Raw genomic sequence first — 19891 nt, 5'->3', positions numbered from 1 at the left:
TTGATCTCAATACAGTTTTCTGTTCCCAAAACTAGAATCTGTTATGAACAGAGTGGGCAAAGTTTTGTAGACTTTACACTTTGCCAAAGTTAAAATGTTTTAGTTGTTTAGAAGGATTGCAAAGGCAAATTGACTTATTGCACACGCGCACTTCAGAGTAGGCGTTCCCAAACAGAACTATGCAAATGCTAGCTAGAACGTGCCAATAGGATCTCACTAGCTCGTGCTTGGCTCTGCCCACCTCCTTGCTTGTTCTGCCCACTATGACTAATTTCTTCCCATTTGAAACGACAGGCTGTGGTCCATCTTGATTTAATTATACAAATCTTTGGCTCTGAGCTGCTCGTCGAAGCGCAAGAAGTATGAATGCCCTGACTTCTGCAGAGCCCAATTCACCGTAAATGCTGCACGGCCAATGCAGACGTTGGAATGACCATGCAGTGCCTTTAAGTGGCGTCACAGTGATCAGAGGGATCCAAAGATTTATCAGGGGTTTGTGATAAGGGTTCAGCAAGTGGTTAGGACATAGACAGTCAATTTCCACTATTCACATCCCAGAACGAGTAGAAGACGAAGAGAATTGTGACATACATTTATTCTAAACTGCTTTAAAGTGCCCATTATGCTATAGAGTTCCCCAATTTGGCCAGATCGAACAGTTGATGGAGCGCCGTGCTGCAACAGAATGCAGAAGTTGTTAACATTTGCGTTACACTGGTAATTGTTTAACAGAATCCAGAAATCACATTTTGATGTTGAAGAAGAGACTGTGGTGAGATGAAAAGGTTTAATATAGGTTACTTTAATAAGTGTTCAAGGAATAATAGTTGCGTCAGCAGACAGTGTTATGACATACGACTCAGTGAAAGGGGCTGTGGGCGATGGCTAAGGGATCCCTCACTAAGCAGGGGCTCCAGTAAGGCAAGGCTGCATTGAACAACTGGGCTGTAACAATCAAGTCCATACATGTCATGATACAGTACTATTGACATAAATAAGATTGAGCACACATTATACAAGCTATCAGAGGAAACATACTTAAGATCTGGCATCACCTCTTCAGAAGAACAAAAGGGAAGCCGTGATCTACATTCCTGTAAAGGGAGAAGGTTTATATAGTATTTTTTTTATCTGGGTGCATATTCAGTTTTTATATTTTTCTAACTAAATGAACAGCTATAAAAAAGAAAATGTAATAAATAAGCTTGAATACAGAGGGTTTGGCTATTGTTATTTGTAATTGCATGAGTGTCCCTGGTTTCACCCTTTCCTGAAGTGAGAGCCTCATTGAACTGCAGAGAAGAAACGAATAAAACCTTCCAGGGTGACTGTCCTTTACAACAACAACAACAAATCTCTCTCATATATCTCTTTAACAGACGTTGGCAGGTAAGTCATAATGACTTACAACTACACACACCTCCACAGAGTTCCCAGCACAGCAGCTGAATCGTCATGAGGACCATAGGTTGTAACAAACTATTCACCTGTGGAAACAGTCCACCATCGCATTCATACACAGAGTCAAGACTTGAATTGGAATTAGAAAAATACATGTACAAAATTGATTACATTCAAGAGACAGTACTAGCACAAAAGGATATAGTCTATAGTCATTTCGATAACTAATAATATAGGAATTTTATAGAGGCATCTTCTAGATAGAAAAGGTTGAGAGTGATATATTATGGCTGTTTTTGAAGATGTGTGGGGTTGGTTACCGACTTGATTCTAAAATGCTCAAATTAGTTCAAAATACTTCAATGCATAATGTCATAAGATGGACATAAATACCTGTGTAATCTTTTAATTTCACTTAATGATATTACATTTTTAAGATCATCATGATATCATTTTGGTTTGGATCATAAGGTGCAAATATTGTCTATTAAAGGAGGCATTGAAAAGGTGCCAGTACAATGTACACCATTCCCACTTGGGGTTTAAGTCATAGGAAACCCTTCAGATATATAGGATTAGTTGTGCTGATATAATACATTTGTTACCTGAAGATCTATACACCAAGAAAATGCAGTGCAACCGCTATGCTAACCTTCGTTTTCAACAGAATTTTCATTTAAAAGACAACTTTCCCTTTTCTTTGGCAAATGTCTAAAAACCACTAGTTACAAGCATGTATATCGCCACTCTTTTTGGGGAAGACAATTGCTAAATTTCTGTGAAAGAACAACACTGATGTCCATCAGTGGAAGAACTATGTGTAGTTTACAGCTTGGACGACTTTAGTCACCCTTCAATTTATTTTCTCTCAAAACTGTAAAATATATACAGTATATCTGTCTTAAATGTTTGTTTTAAAGCTTTCCTTCAAGCTTGGAGTTCGAAAGTCATGATTTAGGTCTGCTTGTTTACAGTCCGTTTGTCAGCTTTTAGGGATCAATAAACTAATACAGCATTGCTCGTATCCCTACAAGTCAGTCCAATCCTGACTTGTAAGGATATATTTAATATAGTTTCAATATATTCTACTTTGTGACATTATAATCCCTTGGCTAAAACTAAATACCACCATTGGACAATAAGGGTTGAGCTAATAGCCTTTTTTAAAAGTGAATGTTGTGCCCCGACAGCACACATAAAATAGACATAGCCCAGAAATGGCAATGCAGTTGCTTAAAGAATACAAACTCCAGAAACGAGAGGTGGAAACTACCCTTCTAGAAGCAGTGCATCTCATCTCAGTGCTCATTTGCTTAACAGGTACTGTAAGCATTGATGCATTATTTTCTGTATGAGCTTTTTGACAACAGTCTTAATCGAGTAAACTAGGCCTCAGGAAAAAAAAAAAATCTAGTTCAACAGCATCATAATACACTTAAGTGAAGGAGAAGAATCAAATATAAAAAGAGCAATAAACTCAAAGATAAAGCAATAACGAGAGAAGCGTGACTGACTGCAAGACCTAAGAAAAATAGCATTGGTCAACTTCAAAACATAATAATATAGCATAATGGTAATTTCATGGAGGACATATCGGTGGGGACTCTTCAACCTAGGAACTGGCTTGCACTACTTGTATAAGCTCCAAACAGCTTCTTCCATCTGATTAGCTTACACCCAGAGCAGACGTCAAGAGTCCCCCAACCCTACTACAGCTCACACACTGTAAACAGAAGAATGGACACAAGGATCAGCTATTTGGATATGGAATGGATGCTAGCCTGTTCAACCTCAGTTAGAACATGCAAAAAAATAAAATGAATTTTTTTTATTTATTTTTTTACAAATCATTAAAAGCAATTGTCTCGTTATTGAAATACAAATACCTTCAAAAGCAAAACCTTAATTATTCTCATTGCCTTACAGTGGACCGTTACTTGGCATAAGAAAATCTCAAAGGCTAATAGGAAAGACAAAGAGACCAGGGAAAACACATTGCCCTACTAAGAAAAAGTAACATCTTAAAAGCGTCTCCTACGTTAGTGCAGTGTTCTTTGTTAAAAAACTATCTTAGGAAACTAGTAGCACACATTTGGATTAGCCTTGTAGATGCTACGCAGACTGCGATAAGATCAAGTATTGACACAAAATGCATTTTCATCATTCAAGTAAGATTCATTTTCATCATCGGATGTAAGATTCATGTGAATGGTTGCGCGGTGGATGTCAGGAATTAAGAGCAGAGGTTCTGGTTGAGGTACGGCTAACGTCGTAATGAGAGAGTTAAGGCCATGGAGAACCGTCCATACTGTCAGTAACTTTGCTTCTCATCACATTGAGCCCCACTGTAGTGGACCAAGCGCCAGGTAAAACAGGCAGGTTAAGACTTACAATATGCTAACCAAAGGCCTCCCATCTAAGCTTAAACGCAAGCTTAAGTTCAAATGCAAGAGCCTCAATGCGTTGAGTTCAAACTGACAATGAAGGTTAAACAGATCACCGTAGTAGCAGTTGCTAAGCTGGTTGGAAGGCAAGGGATAGAGTAATATTGAATACTTGACCACAATGTGGAAGGTTAAGAGGTCTGCTTTATCTCTAGACCACACTAAACAGGCTAATAAAAATGAGGGTACCACATCAAATACGTCACAAGGACTATCTACCAAGCTGTGTCAGTTTGTTCAAGCAGGAAGGCGTGCAGGAAGCCACAAGATTCGACTCATCCCTACATTTAGGTATGCTAGGTGGAGGGGACTTTGCAACAGTGTGTGAAAGGGGGAAGATGTTCTCTTGCAAGTGGTCAAGCTGACCATGTGTAGGTTTCCTTTCTTTTTTTGAAATGCAATTTTTGTTTGCAAAACTTGACCTTAAAATGGCGTAATATCGGACAAAGATTACACATTAACGTGAACACAACCTGCCTTCCTCAGGGTACTCTAAGTAGGTAGGGCCGTATGGGAAGAGGAGGGAGGTGACATCCTACTGCCAAGGGAAGGGTTCAGGAGAATACTGAGAAGGTGAGTGGATGGGAGGAGGGAGGGGAGGGGGCTCTTACCCCGCTTTCCCCCTCAGACCAGAGCTCTAGCTAATTCACCACAGAGGAGGGGTCCATCCACAAGTCACGTTCCATCTCCTTCCTTCCAGAACAGGATGAGGAGTCAGAGGTTAAAAGTTAAAACGCACACAACACGCAAGCGTCCATTTCGTTTTGCTGGAGGCAGGAGGGCGGCTGATCCACTTCATTGGTCAGCGCAGGAGATGAGGACAGGGGTCTGGGCCATGTCCTTCTGGCTGTCGCCAATCACACGCTGGCCTCTGATACAGGAGGAAGAGAAGAAGGTAAAGGTCAACCAATCAAGGTATGTACTTTTTGTTCTTGGCAAAGATTTGTGGTGTGGCATTTGTGTTCGGACGTTTTTTTGTCTGGCTAGTGAAGTAGTGTCAACTCAATTCCTGGAGGGCCGTGTGTATGCTCCTCACGGTTTTGGCTCCTCCCTTGTACTTGATTGATCAATGAAGGTCATTGATTAGTTATGAAACTCCCTGCACCTGGTTATCTAAGTCTTAATTAGACACAAATGTATAGGAAATAAAACATGCTGCATTCACGTTCAAAGCGTACGGAGAAAAATGTAACAGTGTTAAAAGAAAAAATAAGTTGAAAAGGATCAGCTTCCTTGAAGCAAAGGTGTGTCCCTCTTCATATATTTCTGGCTGCCTACCTGTGAATGTTCTCCATGGCTGCCTACCTGTGAATGTTCTCCATGGCTGCCACCTCGGCAAGGGCAGACAGGCTAAAGAAGGCGGGCAGGACTTCGGGTGCACTGCTCCTATCCGCTTCCTCTTGCTTGGGTGCGTTGTAGCACCCTGTTTCATTGCATAAAGTCTCTCGGGGTAATGGCTTTTCGTCCTGCTCTGGGGTCAGGTCCCTGGCTTTGTCCTCTGTGATAAAACGGACCAAAGCAGATGCCATGAGGCTATTGCCTGTCATTCAAAATGGCCTCTCAAAATGGCATGGACAGAACAACCCTCATTGCTACCTCATTGCTGTCATTGTAAATGTTTTTTAGTTTTTTTTTACTGCCGTTTTCCAGCTCACATACAGTATATTTACTTAAATCCTATGTATTTGATAATGTGCAGAATAAACTATTGCCTGTTAGGAAAGACTCACCCTCTGCTGGGGACACCCTGCCGTCGGCCGAGCGCACCAGGTGGGTGATTTTGCTCTTCCTAGCCTTCCTCTTCTGGCTGCCCACCGGCATACTAGCGCTAGTTCCCATGGCCTCTGGGGAAAGCGTGGCGGTGGCACATGGGGCGGGGCTCAGCTTGGCCTTGGCAGCTGAGTCTGACATGGGGGAGTCACTACGCGTCGCTATGTCTGAGAGGGGATAACATTTGAAAAGAGCCATTCACTTTCAATAAGGATTTTAGAATTATTGAACCCAAATTCTAACTTGAGATCTGGGCACCTAACTCCAATGTAATTCATGCGTAAATCATGAATTGACTGCAAAAATAGATTTGGCCGAGACCCTGTTCTGCTAGATGGTTAATTTTTTATTTACACCTCACTTTGCAGTTTAAAACTTGTTCAACAACTAAAGAGAGAATATTTTACATGTGTCTAAATTCAATGTGCAATACAAACGTATGGTACTTACATGGTCATTTTTTTTACATTGCGTAATGTGTCCATTGCCTCCAACTATGTGTAAATACCATGCCAAGAACATTCACAACTGGATTACATAATGCACACACATGTTACATGATCCTCTAATTCACCTTTGTCCACAGTATTGGGCTTCTCCTTTTTCTGCTTGTACTTGCTAACAATCTTGTGGAATAAAGTCTTTTTCTGAGATGGAGATGGACCTGATATAACAAAAAAGACAAACAAAAAAAGAAACAAAAGCATTGCATGCCATGTTAAATGGTAACAATGTGGTAAAGTTCCTGAAAGCGAGGCGCAACAGGAGCGGTATGGGATGTGGAGGGATGGCTTCTGTCAAAATATATTGAAATGTTTGGTGAACATTCCGGTAACATTCTCTGCTTACCCTTGGCAGGTTTCGGGGGTTGTTCCTCCGGTGTGGTGCTAACGTCAGTTTTTTTCTTCTTGGTGACGGTGGTGCTTTTCTTGTCGAACGTCAGAGGGCTGTACTGCGGCAGGCTGTTGAACTTTTTCTCAAACTCCTCCTCCAGTTTCCCCAAACTGCAAAGGTATGTTGTTGATAAGATACGAGGTGGAACATGCTCAACTCCACTTTCTTCATGAAGGCTTTCATCTTGCGGAAACACTTTGCCATTTGTTTGTCATTGTTGTTTTTAATATTTAGATAGAAATGCCAACACAATAATAGCTTTTTCAAGCTCCCTCTTGCGTGTTTTAAGAGTGCCTTGATCGGATAAGTAAGCCCCACAGTTGCTATGTTCCTCGATTACTGAGTGGCTATAAACCCCTTTACGAAGTGGCTAATTATCCATGTCATTCAAGCAGGGTTTGAATTAAACATTGACTCTAGGGAACCCCTAAAAATATGAATAGGATGAACCAACCTCAATATTCTTAACGCTTATGGAGGTGCCTACATGAATATTTCAAACACTTGTGGGGGTGCCCATGTTAATGTTTTAAACACTTATGGGTTGCCCATAACCTAACCTGGCCTATTTGCTCTCTTCAGGGATTCCTCAAAGGCGGATATTAACTTGCACACAGAGGACCCCATTACACCACAAAGAAAGCGGAACTAGTTAAATAGTCACTGAAAGAATAATGTATTTTCCACATTCAACAATTCACTAATAGTCTATAAATAAAACAGACTTGTGGCATAAATGCAACGAGCATCGAGCCACAAGCGCACTTAGCCAATCTTCACTGCCATCCACTTCCATTAGTACAAACGTGAATCCTTGCATGACGGACGTGCCCCTTGTCAAACGGGCTTATTGTCCGTTCACTATATTCTGCTCCCACTAGTGATCTTTCATTCAGTTTTCAGTGATAAAACTTATTGGAGTAAAATGTTCTTGGACAGGGGACTCACCCTGGCGCAGTTTCGTCTTTGGATTTTGACTTCTTTAGCTTCTTGGGATTAGTGGGTCCCATCTGTGAGAAAGCCCAGGTCTCGTCAGTCCAGCTCCCTTCATCAGATCCACTTCGAAAAGAGCCTCTTTTGCCTGATTAACACACACACAAAAACAAAGTTTAGAGGAGCCACCAGTAAAATTAAAATAAACACAGGGACTTGCTCAGAATGGGTGTAAAACAACAGCATATTGATAGTCATCATGGCGACAGGGCAGGGGGGTTACTAATGCATACCTCTGTCCACGTTGGCCCTCAGTGAGGTCAGCATCCCTTCCGACACCAGGGTTTTGTACAGCGCCCCCTTGCAGCTTCTCTCCGACTTCCTGGAGCCACACCCTTCGGCGTTGGCCTCCACTTCCCTCTGCTTCTCCTCGACTTTGTGCTTGATGTGCGGGGGGCTGGGAGGGGCGGTGGGCTCCTCCGTGCTGCCCAGGGGATCCGGGGTGCTGCCGATGCTGGCCTCATCAGCCTCTGTCTTGGGGCTTGCTATATTCACTGCCATCTCCACTGTCGATGGCAGCTCTGTGCGCCTTCCATCCTCTTTGTCCTCCTCCATCTCATCTTCTTCCTTAGCCTTCAGGGGCCTCTTGGCTCTGAACTTCTTTTTGGGTGAGCTGGGCTCTCCCGGAATGATAACGGCGGCGGTGCTATCCTTCTTCTTGGATATTTCCTCCTCGGTGTCGCCCCAGGCCCCTTTAGCCACGGCCTCGATAGTGTAGAGGAGGCTCTCCAACTCCGACTCAGACGATGGTCGCTTTTTGAGGGTCTTTTTGGGTGAGCCGGGACGAGGGCTCTTGTCTTTGTCCACCGCTTTGGGTGGCTCTCTGGCACTAGCGTCTTTCTTCTTCTTTTTCTTTTTGACGCTAGCCACTTGGCCGCTGAGCAGCGGGGGACTGGCGTTGGTGGGCGTGGAGGAGGAAGAAGCTGAGGAAGACGGGGGAGAGGAGAGAGGAAAATCGGGGATGCTGCCCCCAGTCTCCTCCTTGACCACCGTCTCAGTTTTGATGTGTGGGGCGCAGGTATCATCCTGTGTCTCCATCTTCCCTGCCTCGGAGGCCAAGCACATCTACACAAAACACAACAGTGCACATACATTAACATTTCAGAAGTCACATCAACGTGAAAGCGCTGGAGCTAACTATTAGTCATTTCCACTGTAGGGGTTTTGAAGAGTTCAGTAATATCAAATGGACCCTTAAAGGTTTTGTGATGTAGGGACTGCAGTACCTCAGCGAGCTGGAAGAGAGCCGACTGGCTACACTGCTTTGCCTCCAGTGCAGTCGACTGGCTTGAATCAGAGGAGATCTGCTTTAATAGACAACAGAGGAGAATTAGACAAAATATCACTTTGCATCATAAAGACAATACTATAAAGCGCATGTAGTTGTGCAGAGTGGCAGACTTGAGACAGTGTAATGACTGTACCTCTGCCAGTTGAAAAAGAGGGGACTTGACGTTGATCTTGGATACGTCAGACTTTCCCTGCTGTGAGGTGCCAGACCACGTCTGAGGAAAAATGGGAACAAGAAAGAGAGAATGGATAAGGATCCTGGGATTATGTACCGGTATGTTCATATCTGTGACCTGTGTATATTTGTACTAAATAGTATGGTAGGTATATACACTGAATGCTTTCATTGTGCCCTCCCTTAAGGCATGCCCACACATTGGGAAGAGCCAATAGTGGTAGTATTGGCAGATTCTAATTTTGTTGATGTGGATTTCAGTAAGCAGGAAGGTACCCCACTTCGTTTAAAAACCAACTACTTAATAGCACATTAAAATAGCATGTAGAATGATAAAAGTACATACTCATGCAGTATGTAAGCATGCTGAGCAGTTGGCACCTCGCCTATGAATGTTACAGATCAATAACATTGTGGTCACAAATAGCCTTTTCCTGAGAATACCCACTTCTGCCTGGTCCCCGCGACTCAAGGGCTTTCCCTCGCCAGCTATGTCCGTTAAATTGGGCCGAAGCGTGCTGGAGGAGATCTGGAAAGGAACACACAATTGAGGGTTGGCTGACCCATTTCAACAGGAATGAGCCTCACTTCCTTTTCCCTATTGCAGCTTGATGTATTAGGCAGTCAGTCAGTCAGTGCAGGATCGGTCACAGAAAAGGCATAGTAGTGCCATCATTTTAGGGAATGGTATGATTTTATGTGGTGTATGTGGTGTGTTGGGTATAGTTGGGTTACTCTAAGAGCAAACTGAACAATTTCTATGCAAATAGATAATAAATGTAATGTAGGCTATTTTCTATACATCTATGCATATTGGCATAAAATCAACAAATTTGTGTCAGACTGCGGTTGCCGTGACAGCCCTACGAAATAGTGTTACAAGACGTTAAAGAGAACCATCCCATTCCAGGTGGTCTTACCTCAGCAAGTTGGAATAAGGAGGATTTCCCAGGGTGCTTAGTGACATCCGTGGCTCCAGACTTTGAGGAGCTGGAGGAAATCTGTGGAGGTTCAATTCACACTTCAATTCACACATTCACCACAAACATTTGAATAATGTGATCTTTGAATCTGCATCTCACAGTGCTTTTCCAACAAATGAGAGATTGACTTAAGTGCTGCAGATACACTACCGTTCAAAAGTTTGGGGTCACTTAGAAATGTCCTTGTTTTCGAAAGAAAAGCATTTTTTTGTCCATTAAAATAACATCAAATTGATCAGAAATACAGTGTAGACATTGTTAATGTTGTAAATGGCTATTGTAGCTGGAAACGGCTGATTTTTTATGGAATATCTACATAGGCGTACAGAGGCTCATTATCAGCAACCATCAGTCCTGTGTTCCAATGGCACGTTGTGTTTGCTAATCCAAGTTTATCATTTTAAAAGGCTAATTGATAATTAGAAAACCCTTTTGCAATTATGTTAGCACAGCTGAAAACTGTTGTGCTGATTAAAGAAGCAATAAAACTGGCCTTCTTGAGACTAGTTGAGTATCTGGAGCATCAGCAATTGTGGGTTCGATTACAGGCTCAAAATGGCCAGAAATAAAGATCTTTCTTCTGAAACTCGTCAGTCTATTCTTGTTCTGAGAAATGAAGGCTATTCTATGCGAGAAATTGCCAAGAAACTGAAGATCTCGTACAACACTGTGTACTACTCCCTTCACAGAACAGCGCAAACTAGCTCTAACCAGAATAGAAAGAGGAGTGTGAGGCCCCGGTGCACAACTGAGCAAGAGGACAAATAAACTCAGCAAAAAAAATAAACGTCCTCTCACTGTCAACTGCGTTTATTTTCAGCAAACTTAACATGTGTAAATATTTGTATGAACATAAAAAGATTCAACAACTGAGACATAAACTGAACAAGTTCCACAGACATGTGACTAACAGAAATTGAATAATGTGTCCCTGAACAAAGGGGGGGTCAAAATCAAAAGTAACAGTCAGTATCTGGTATGGCCACCAGCTGCATTAAGTACTGCAGTGCATCTCCTCCTCATGGACTGCACCAGATTTGCCAGTTCTTGCTGTGAGATGTTACCCCACTCTTCCACCAAGGCACCTGCAAGTTCCCAGACATTTCTGGGGGGAATGGCCCTAGCCCTCACCCTCCGATCCAACAGGTCCCAGAGGTGATCAATGGGATTGAGATCCAGGCTCTTCGCTGGCCATGGCAGAACACTGACATTCCTGTCTTGCAGGAAATCAAGCACAGAATGAGCAGTATAGCTGGTGGCATTGTCATGCTGGAGGGTCATGTCAGGATGAGCCTGCAGGAAGGGTACCACATGCGGGAGGAGGATGTGTTCCCTGTAACGCACAGCGTTGAGATTGCCTGCAATGACAACAAGTTCAGTCCGATGATGCTGTGACACACCGCCCCAGACCATGACGGACCCTCCACCTCCAAATCGATCCCGCTCCAGAGTACAGGCCTCGGTGTAACACTCATTCCTTCGACGATAAATGCGAATCCGACCATCACCCCTGGTGGGACAAAACCGCGACTCGTCAGTGAAGAGCACTTTTTGCCAGTCCTGTCTGGTCCAGCGACGGTGGGTTTGTGCCCATTGGCGACGTTGTTGCTGGTGATGTCTGGTGAGGACCTGCCTTACAACAGGCCTACAAGCCCTCAGTCCAGCCTCTCTCAGCCTATTGCGGACAGTCTGAGCACTGATAGAGGGATTGTGCGTTCCTGGTGTAACTCAGGCAGTTGTTGTTGCCATCCTGTACCTGTCCCACAGGTGTGACGTTCGGATGTACCGATCCTGTGCATGTGTTGCTACACATGGTCTGCCACTGCGAGGATGATCAGCTGTCCGTCCTGTCTCCCTGTAGCGCTGTCTTAGGCATCTCACAGTACGGACATTGCAATTTATTGCCCTGGCCACATCTGCAGTCCTCATGCCTCCTTGCAGCATGCCTAAGGCACGTTCACACAGATGAGCAGGGACCCTGGCATCTTTCTTTTGGTGTTTTTCAGAGTCAGTAGAAAGGCCTCTTTAGTGTCCTAAGTTTTCATAACTGTGACCTTAATTGCCTACCATCTGTAAGCTGTTAGTGTCTTAACGACCGTTCCACAGGTGCATGTTCATTAATTGTTTATGGTTAATTGAACAAGCATGGGAAACACAACCCTTTACAATGAAGATCTGTGAAGTTATTTGGATTTTTACGAATTATCTTTGAAAGACAGGGTCCTGAAAAAGGGACGTTTCTAGTTTGAGAAACAGGCGCCTCACAGGTCCTCAACTGGCAGTTTCATGAAATAGTCCCCACAAAACACCAGTCTCAATAGTACCCGCAAAACACCAGTCTCAAAGTCAACAGTGAAGAGGCGACTCATGGATGCTGACCTTCTAGGCAGAGTTGCAAAGAAAAAGCCATATCTCAGACTGGCCAATAAAAATAAAAGATTAAGATGGGCAGTCTGAGATATGGCTTTTTCTTTGCAACTCTGCCTAGAAGGTCAGCATCCCGGAGTCGCCTCTTCACTGTTAACGTTGAGACTGGTGTTTTGCGGGTACTATTTAGTGAAGCTGCCAGTTGAGGACCTGTGAGGCGCCTGTTTCTCAAACTAGACACTCTAAAGTATTTGTCCTCTTGCTCTGTTGCATACCGGGGCCTACCACTCCTCTTTCTATTCTGGTTAGAGCCAGTTTGCGCTGTTCTGTGAAGGGAGTAGTACACAGAGTTGTACGAGATCTTCAGTTTCTTGGCAATTTCTCGCATGGAATAGCCTTCATTTCTCAGAACAAGAATAGATTGACGAGTTACAGAAGAAAGTTATTTGTTTCTGGCCATTTTGAGCCTGTAATCGAACCCACAATTGCTGATGCTCCAGATACTCAACTAGTCTCAAGAAGGCTAGTTTTATTGCTTCTTTAATCAGCACAACAGTTTTCAGCTGTGCTAACATAATTGCAAAAGGGTTTTCTAATGATCAATTAGCCTTTTAAAATGATAAACTTGGATTAGCAAACACAACGTGCCATTGGAACAGAGGACTGATGGTTGCTGATAATGGGCTTCTGTACGCCTATGTAGATATTCCATAAAAAATTAGCCATTTCCAGCTACAATAGCCTTTACAACATTAACAATGCCTACACTGTATTTCTGATCAATATGATGTTATTTTAATGGACAAAAAAATAGCTTTTCTTTCGAAAACAAGGGCATTTCTAAGTGACCCCAAACTTTTGAACGGTAGTGTATATTTCCACTGCAACGATGATTTCTAGATTAAAGTTGTGGTACAACATGGAATAGCTTAGTTTGACGAGTTACGAGTTGAAAAACCACTGGACTGGGACTTTACGTTATTTCATAAACCCTTATAACTCTGAGGTCCCCCCTGAATTGTTGCACTACAGCCCAGGACTTATACTAAACAAAGCTATAAACGCAACATGCAACAATTTCATTGATTTTACAGAGTTACAGTTCATTTGAGGAAATCAGTCAGTCAATGAAATAAATAAATTAGGCCTTAATCTATGGATTTCACATGACTGGGAATACAGATATGCATCTGTTGGTCACAGATACCTTAAAAAGAAATGGGCCTCACAATGGGCCTCAGGATCTTGTCGCTGTATTTTTGTGCATTCAAATTGCCATTGATAAAATGCAGTTGTGTTCATTGTCCGTAGCTTATGCCTGTCCATACCATAACCCCACGCCACCATGGGGCACTCTGTTCACAATGTTGACATCAGCGAACCGCTCGCCCACACGATGCAATACATGTGGTCTGCAGTTGTGAGACCGGTTGGACGTACTGCCAAATTCTCTAAAATGACGTTGGAGGCGGCTTATGGTAGAGAAATGAACATTCAATTCTCTGGCAACAGCTCTGGTGGACATTCCTGGAGTTAACATGTCAATTGCACGCTCCCTCAAAACTTGAGACATCTGTGGCATTGTGTTGTGTGACAAAACTGCACATTTTAGAGTGGCCTTTTATTGTCCCCAGTACAAGGTGCACCTGTGTAATGATCATGTGGTTTAATCAACTTTGATATGCCACACCAGTCAGGTGGATGGATTATCTTGGCAAATGAGAAATGCTCACTAACAGGGATGTAAGCAAATTTGTGCACAACATTTTAGAGAAATAAGCTTTTGTGCACATGGAATATTTTTGGGATCTTTTATTTCAATTCATGAAACATGGGGCCAACACTTTACATGTTGTGTTTATATTTTTGTTCAGTGCAGTATGATGTGACATACCTCTCTGGCAGTAAGGGCATGCTCCCCAGCCAACAGTAGCATGCTTAGGCCACCCATCTTCGTGGGATCTGGGAAGGCACAAAATGAAGGCAAGTTGGGATGAATCTTTACTAATTTGACATTCATTCAGTGGCAGCTATGCTGAGACATGACATTCATATTTTATAAGCTGTTTTTCCCATCAATATGTCACTTGACGCACCTGCCATGGCGAAATTAAGCTGTGGTGTGCTGTCAGTCTTCGGCACTTTCTTGGCAGTGGCACAGCCCTTAGGGGAGTTGGAAGGGAAGGACCACACTTTTTTGCTTGCGTTGCTGACAGTGTGGCAGGGGCTCTTGACTGGCTTGTTGGTGGTGGGGCACCACTTATAGCCCGGGTTAGCCTTCATGAAGGCATCCTTGTACTGGAAGATGACAAGGTAGAAAGGTTAACAGCAAAATAAAAAGAAACAACAACTAATACCTACTATAGCAAAATGCATCATATACTGAAGAGGTTGTCTTAGTATGGCTAAGACACTCCAGTATTGTGTGATAATTTGTGTCTTTCAAATTAGTTTGCTTGTGATCCTGTGTTGGAACTCTTGATCAGCTCATTTGCTTGTCACACTGCACAAATCAGGGTTCATTCTCTCTGAACTCTGCCAGTCCATGAGGAAAAATAATCTGAATCTCCTCAAATGACTAAATAAAATGGAATGGTCTGTTTAGAGAAACAGAAAGGGGTGAATCCTAACTTCAGTGAAATGTTCACTTAGTCATGCATTGCTGTGAAAATGTTACTTAAATGGAAGTTAGGATTCGCCCCTAAGAGAATAAGAAACGTTTTACAGCTCCAGAACAGGGTTTTGGTGGTGCTAACCTCCTTGGCCATGTCTGTGTACTTCTGTTTCTCTTTGGGCTCCAGCACGGCCCACCAGTCAGCCAGGATCTTCGTGGCACCGCGGTTGTCCAGCCGAGGGTGCTCCTGCCTCACCAGCGAGCGGTGGCGCTTGCAGAAAAGCAGGAAGGCGTTCATGGGCCGGCGGGCCCGCTGCTCTGAAGAGTCCACCTCCATGGGCCCCCCGCATGCCACCTCCGGCCCCCGGCTCTCCCTGACCAGCAATGGCTCCTGTGGACAGATGCATCAGTGATATATATTTCAATCTTTATCATCACTACCCCCATCACTATCATCATCATCATCATAACAATGGTAAGGCTCTATTGATTCAGTTGATATTTCTTTTGGAATAATTCAAATTTCCTTTTTGGGTATATCCATTTGAATTCAATCCGTTTTTGACACCATCCCTTTTGATTTAAACCAAACTTACCATGCATATTTACCCATGGAAGAAGTGGTCAGAAAGTGACTTTTTGGACCTGAATAGATAGAAATGCTCAAAGTTGACCCATTTTGCATACCCCACCATACTCATACCATGAGACATCCATGTCTTCATCATTTGACAAGTTAAACGGTTGACTTTGATATTTAAAAGCTTTCAAACAGGGTTCTCAAACTATTTAATTTCTTAAATGTCAATTATCAAAAAACTTGTCAACTCAGATTTGTTTCATATTCGCATACGTTGTAGCTTAGACCCTACTTTACATCATCTGAGGTTTTTGTTGCGCCCGCCATCGGTTGAGACACAACATGCTCTTGAATACAGGGTGGGTGTAATTTAAAATCATAGAAATATAATTCATAGAATGGACCTATGCCTTCAGACCACTGCAATTTAGCTAGTACACCATTGAAATGTAAATTGAATTGACATGTTTACTTTTAATTACTACCACAAAGATGGCAACTGGTCCAACCACTGTCGGATATCAACTTAAAATGGTCATGTCTATTGTATTATCTATATTTCTAGGATTGACAGTATAATTTTAAACATATATTCCCATTCAAGTCAACATTCTCTGGTGTGGACCTCCATCCATCTTTGTGGTACCATTTGAGAGTTGAAATGTACATTTTATTCCCATTTTAGTAAATGTATTAGCCAAAACATAACACCCACCCTGTATTCAAGAGCATGTTGTGTCTCAACCTAAGGCGGGCACAACACAACCTCAGATGATCTAAAATACGGTCTAAGCTACAACATATGCAAATATGCATAATTATTTATTTATTTTACTCGTAAGGTAAAAAAAATGACAATTTGTTAAAAAACGTTTTAAAGAAATTATAAAATAGTTTGACAATGCTGTTTGTAAGCTTTTAAATAATATAAATCTCAACCGTTTATCTTTTCCAGTGGTGAAAACATGGATGTCTCATTGTATGTTGGTTGAGTATGTAAAATAAGTCAACTTTGAGCACCTTTATCTCTTGAAGGTTTTGCCATTCAGGTCCAAAAAGTCACTTTCTGAGCACTTCTACAGTGGGCAAATACAGTGCCTTGTAAAAGTATTCATCCCCCTTCGCAATTTTTCCCTATTTTGTTGCATTACAACCTGTAATTTAAATTGATTTTATTTGGATTTCATGTAATGGACATACACAAAATAGTCCAAATTGGTGAAGTGGAATGAAAAAAAAAACTTGTTTAAAAAAATTCTAGAAAATGAATAACGGAAAAGTGGTCTGTGCATACAGTGAGGGAAAAAAGTATTTGATCCCCTGCTGATTTTGTACGTTTGCCCACTGACAAAGAAATCATCAGTCTATAATTTTAATGGTAGGTTTATTTGAACAATGAGAGACAGAATAACAACAACAAAATCCAGAAAAACGCATGTCAAAAATGTTATAAATTGATTTGCATTTTAATGAGGGAAATAAGTATTTGACCCCTCTGCAAAACATAACTTAGTACTTGGTGGCAAAACCCTTGTTGGCAATCACAGAGGTCAGACATTTCTTGTAGTTGGCCACCAGGTTTGCACACATCTCAGGAGGGATTTTGTCCCACTCCTCTTTGCAGATCTTCTCCAAGTCATTAAGGTTTCGAGGCTGACGTTTGGCAACTCGAACCTTCAGCTCCCTCCACAGATATTCTATGGGATTAAGGTCTGGAGACTGGGTAGGCCACTCCAGGACCTTAATGTGCTTCTTCTTGAGCCACTCCTTTGTTGCCTTGGCCATGTGTTTTGGGTCATTGTCATGCTGGAATACCCATCCACGACCCATTTTCAATGCCCTGGCTGAGGGAAGGAGGTTCTCACCCACAATTTGACGGTACATGGCCCCGTCCATCGTCCCTTTGATGCGGTGAAGTTGTCCTGTCCCCTTAGCAGAAAAACACCCCCAAAGCATAATGTTTCCACCTCCATGTTTGATGGTGGGGATGGTGTTCTTGGGGTCATAGGCAGCATTCCTCCTCCTCCAAACACGGCGAGTTGAGTTGATGCCAAAGAGCTCGATTTTGGTCTCATCTGACCACAACACTTTCACCCAGTTCTCCTCTGAATCATTCAGATGTTCATTGGCAAACTTCAGACGGCCCTGTATATGTGCTTTCTTGAGCAGGGGGACCTTGCGGGCGCTGCAGGATTTCAGTCGTTCACGGCGTAGTGTGTTACCAATTGTTTTCTTGGTGACTATGGTCCCAGCTGCCTTGAGATCATTGACAAGATCCTCCCGTGTAGTTCTGGTCTCATTCCTCACCGTTCTCATGATCATTGCAACTCCACGAGGTGAGATCTTAAATGGAGCCCCAGGCCGAGGGAGATTGACAGTTCTTTTGTGTTTCTTCCATTTGCGAATAATCGCACCAACTGTTGTCACCTTCTCACCAAGCTGCTTGGCGATGGTCTTGTAGCCCATTCCAGCCTTGTGTAGGTCTACAATCTTGTCCCTGACATCCTTGGAGAGCTCTTTGGTCTTGGCCATGGTGGAGTTTGGAATCTGATTGATTGATTGCTTCTGTGGACAGGTGTCTTTTATACAGGTAACAAGCTGAGATTAGGAGCACTCCCTTTAAGAGTGTGCTCCTAATCTCAGCTCGTTACCTGTATAAAAGACACCTGGGAGCCAGAAATCTTTCTGATTGAGAGGGGGTCAAATACTTATTTCCCTCATTAAAATGCTAATCAATTTATAACATTTTTGACATGCATTTTTCTGGATTTTTTTGTTGTTATTCTGTCTCTCACTGTTCAAATAAACCTACCATTACAATTATAGACTGATCATTTCTTTGTCAGTGGGCAAACGTACAAAATCAGCAGGGGATCAAATACTTTTTTCCCTCACTGTATGTATTCACCACCTTTGCTATGAAGCCCCTAAATAAGATCTGGTGCAACCAATTACCTTCAAAAGTCACATAATTAGTTAAATAAAGTCCACCTGTGTGCAATCTAAGTGTCACATGATCTCAGTATATATACACAACTGTTCTGAAAGGCCCCAGAGTCTGCAACACCACTAAGCAAGGGGCACCACCAAGCAAGCTGCACCATGAAGACCAAGGAGCTCTCCAAACAGGTCAGGGACAAAGTTGTGGAGAAGTACAGATCATAATAAATTATAAAAAAATATTCGAAACTTTGAACATCCCACGGAGCACCATTAAATCCATTATTAAAAAATTGAAAGAATATGGCACCAAAACAAACCTGCCAAGAGAGGGCCGCCCACCAAAACTCACGGACCAGGCAATGAGGGCATTAATCAGAGGCAACAAAGACACCAAAGATAACCCTGAAGCAGCTGCAAAGCTCCACAGCGGAGATTGGAGTATCTGTCCATAGGACCACTTTAAGCCGTACACTCCACAGAGCTGGGCTTTACGGAAGAGTGGCCAGAAAAAAGCCATTGCTTTAAGAAAAAAATAAGCAAACACGTTTGGTGTTCGCCAAAAGGCATGTGGGAGACTCCCCAAACATATGGAAGAAGGTACTCTGGTTAGATGAGACTAAAATTGAGCTTTTTGGCCATCAAGGAAAACGCTATGTCTGGAGCAAACCCAACACCTCTCATCACCCCGAGAACACCATCCCCACAGTGAAGCATGGTGGTGGCAGCATCATGCTGTGGGGATGTTTTTCATCGGCAGGGACTGGGAAACTGGTCAGAATTGAAGGAATGATGGATGGCGCTAAATACAGGGAAATTCTTGAGGGAAACCTGTTTCATTCTTCCAGAGATTTGAGACTGGGACGGAGGTTCACCTTCCAGCAGGACAATGACCCTAAGCATACTGCTAAAGCAACACTCGAGTGGTTTAAGGGGAAACATTTAAATGTCTTGGAATGGCCTAGTCAAAGCTCAGACCTCAATCCAATTGAGAATCTGTGGTATGACTTAAAGATTGCTGTACACCAGCGGAACCCATCCAACTTGAAGGAGCTGGAGCAGTTTTGCCTTGAAGAATGGGCAAAAATCCCAGTGGCTAGATGTGCCAAGCTTTTAGAGACATACCCCAAGAGATTTGCAGCTGTAATTGCTGCAAAAGGTGGCTCTTTTTGCAAAAAATTGCATCTTCAAAGTGGTAGGCATGTTGTGTAAATCAAATGATACATACCCCCCAAAAATCCATTTTAATTCCAGGTTGTAAGGCAACAAAGTAGGAAAAATGCCAAGGGGGGTGAATACTTTCGCAAGCCACTGTATATATATGGTTTCGTTCAAATCAAATGGGGTGCTGTCAAAAAGTGATTGAATTCAAATGGATTTACCCTTTTTTTATGACAGAAAATGAAAGTGAATACTTCTAGACTACATAAAAACCTAGTT

General features: G+C 42.7%; 1 protein-coding gene across 8 annotated transcripts in view; it reads right to left on the bottom strand.

The window, feature by feature from the left end:
• Positions 1-786: 786 nt before the first annotated feature.
• LOC121573965 (HMG box transcription factor BBX) overlaps positions 787-19891 on the bottom strand; it is a 40852-nt gene continuing 21747 nt past the window's right edge. For 5 of the 8 annotated variants that reach the window (XM_041886387.2, XM_041886390.2, XM_041886392.2 and 2 more), the window contains 14 exons: positions 15074-15322; positions 14414-14615; positions 14212-14279; positions 9888-9968; positions 9416-9496; positions 8927-9007; positions 8729-8809; positions 7736-8567; positions 7458-7590; positions 6465-6619; positions 6190-6279; positions 5576-5782; positions 5151-5343; positions 787-4716 (listed from right to left, as the gene is read on the bottom strand). In XM_041886387.2, coding sequence (XP_041742321.1) covers positions 4641-4716; positions 5151-5343; positions 5576-5782; positions 6190-6279; positions 6465-6619; positions 7458-7590; positions 7736-8567; positions 8729-8809; positions 8927-9007; positions 9416-9496; positions 9888-9968; positions 14212-14279; positions 14414-14615; positions 15074-15322 — 2529 coding nt within the window. In that variant the 3' untranslated portion in view covers positions 787-4640. Of the gene's footprint in view, positions 4717-5123; positions 5344-5575; positions 5783-6189; positions 6280-6464; positions 6620-7457; positions 7591-7735; positions 8568-8728; positions 8810-8926; positions 9008-9415; positions 9497-9887; positions 9969-14211; positions 14280-14413; positions 14616-15073; positions 15323-19891 lie in introns of all 8 variants that reach the window. The other 3 variants (XM_041886388.2, XM_041886389.1, XM_041886394.2) reach the window with 3 other exon arrangements.

The sequence above is a fragment of the Coregonus clupeaformis genome, chromosome 9 (assembly GCF_020615455.1).
Source record: "Coregonus clupeaformis isolate EN_2021a chromosome 9, ASM2061545v1, whole genome shotgun sequence".
NCBI classification, from domain to species: domain Eukaryota; kingdom Metazoa; phylum Chordata; class Actinopteri; order Salmoniformes; family Salmonidae; genus Coregonus; species Coregonus clupeaformis.
Note: the sequence above shows the minus strand (reverse complement) of the source record. Positions and strands in the feature narration are given on the sequence as shown.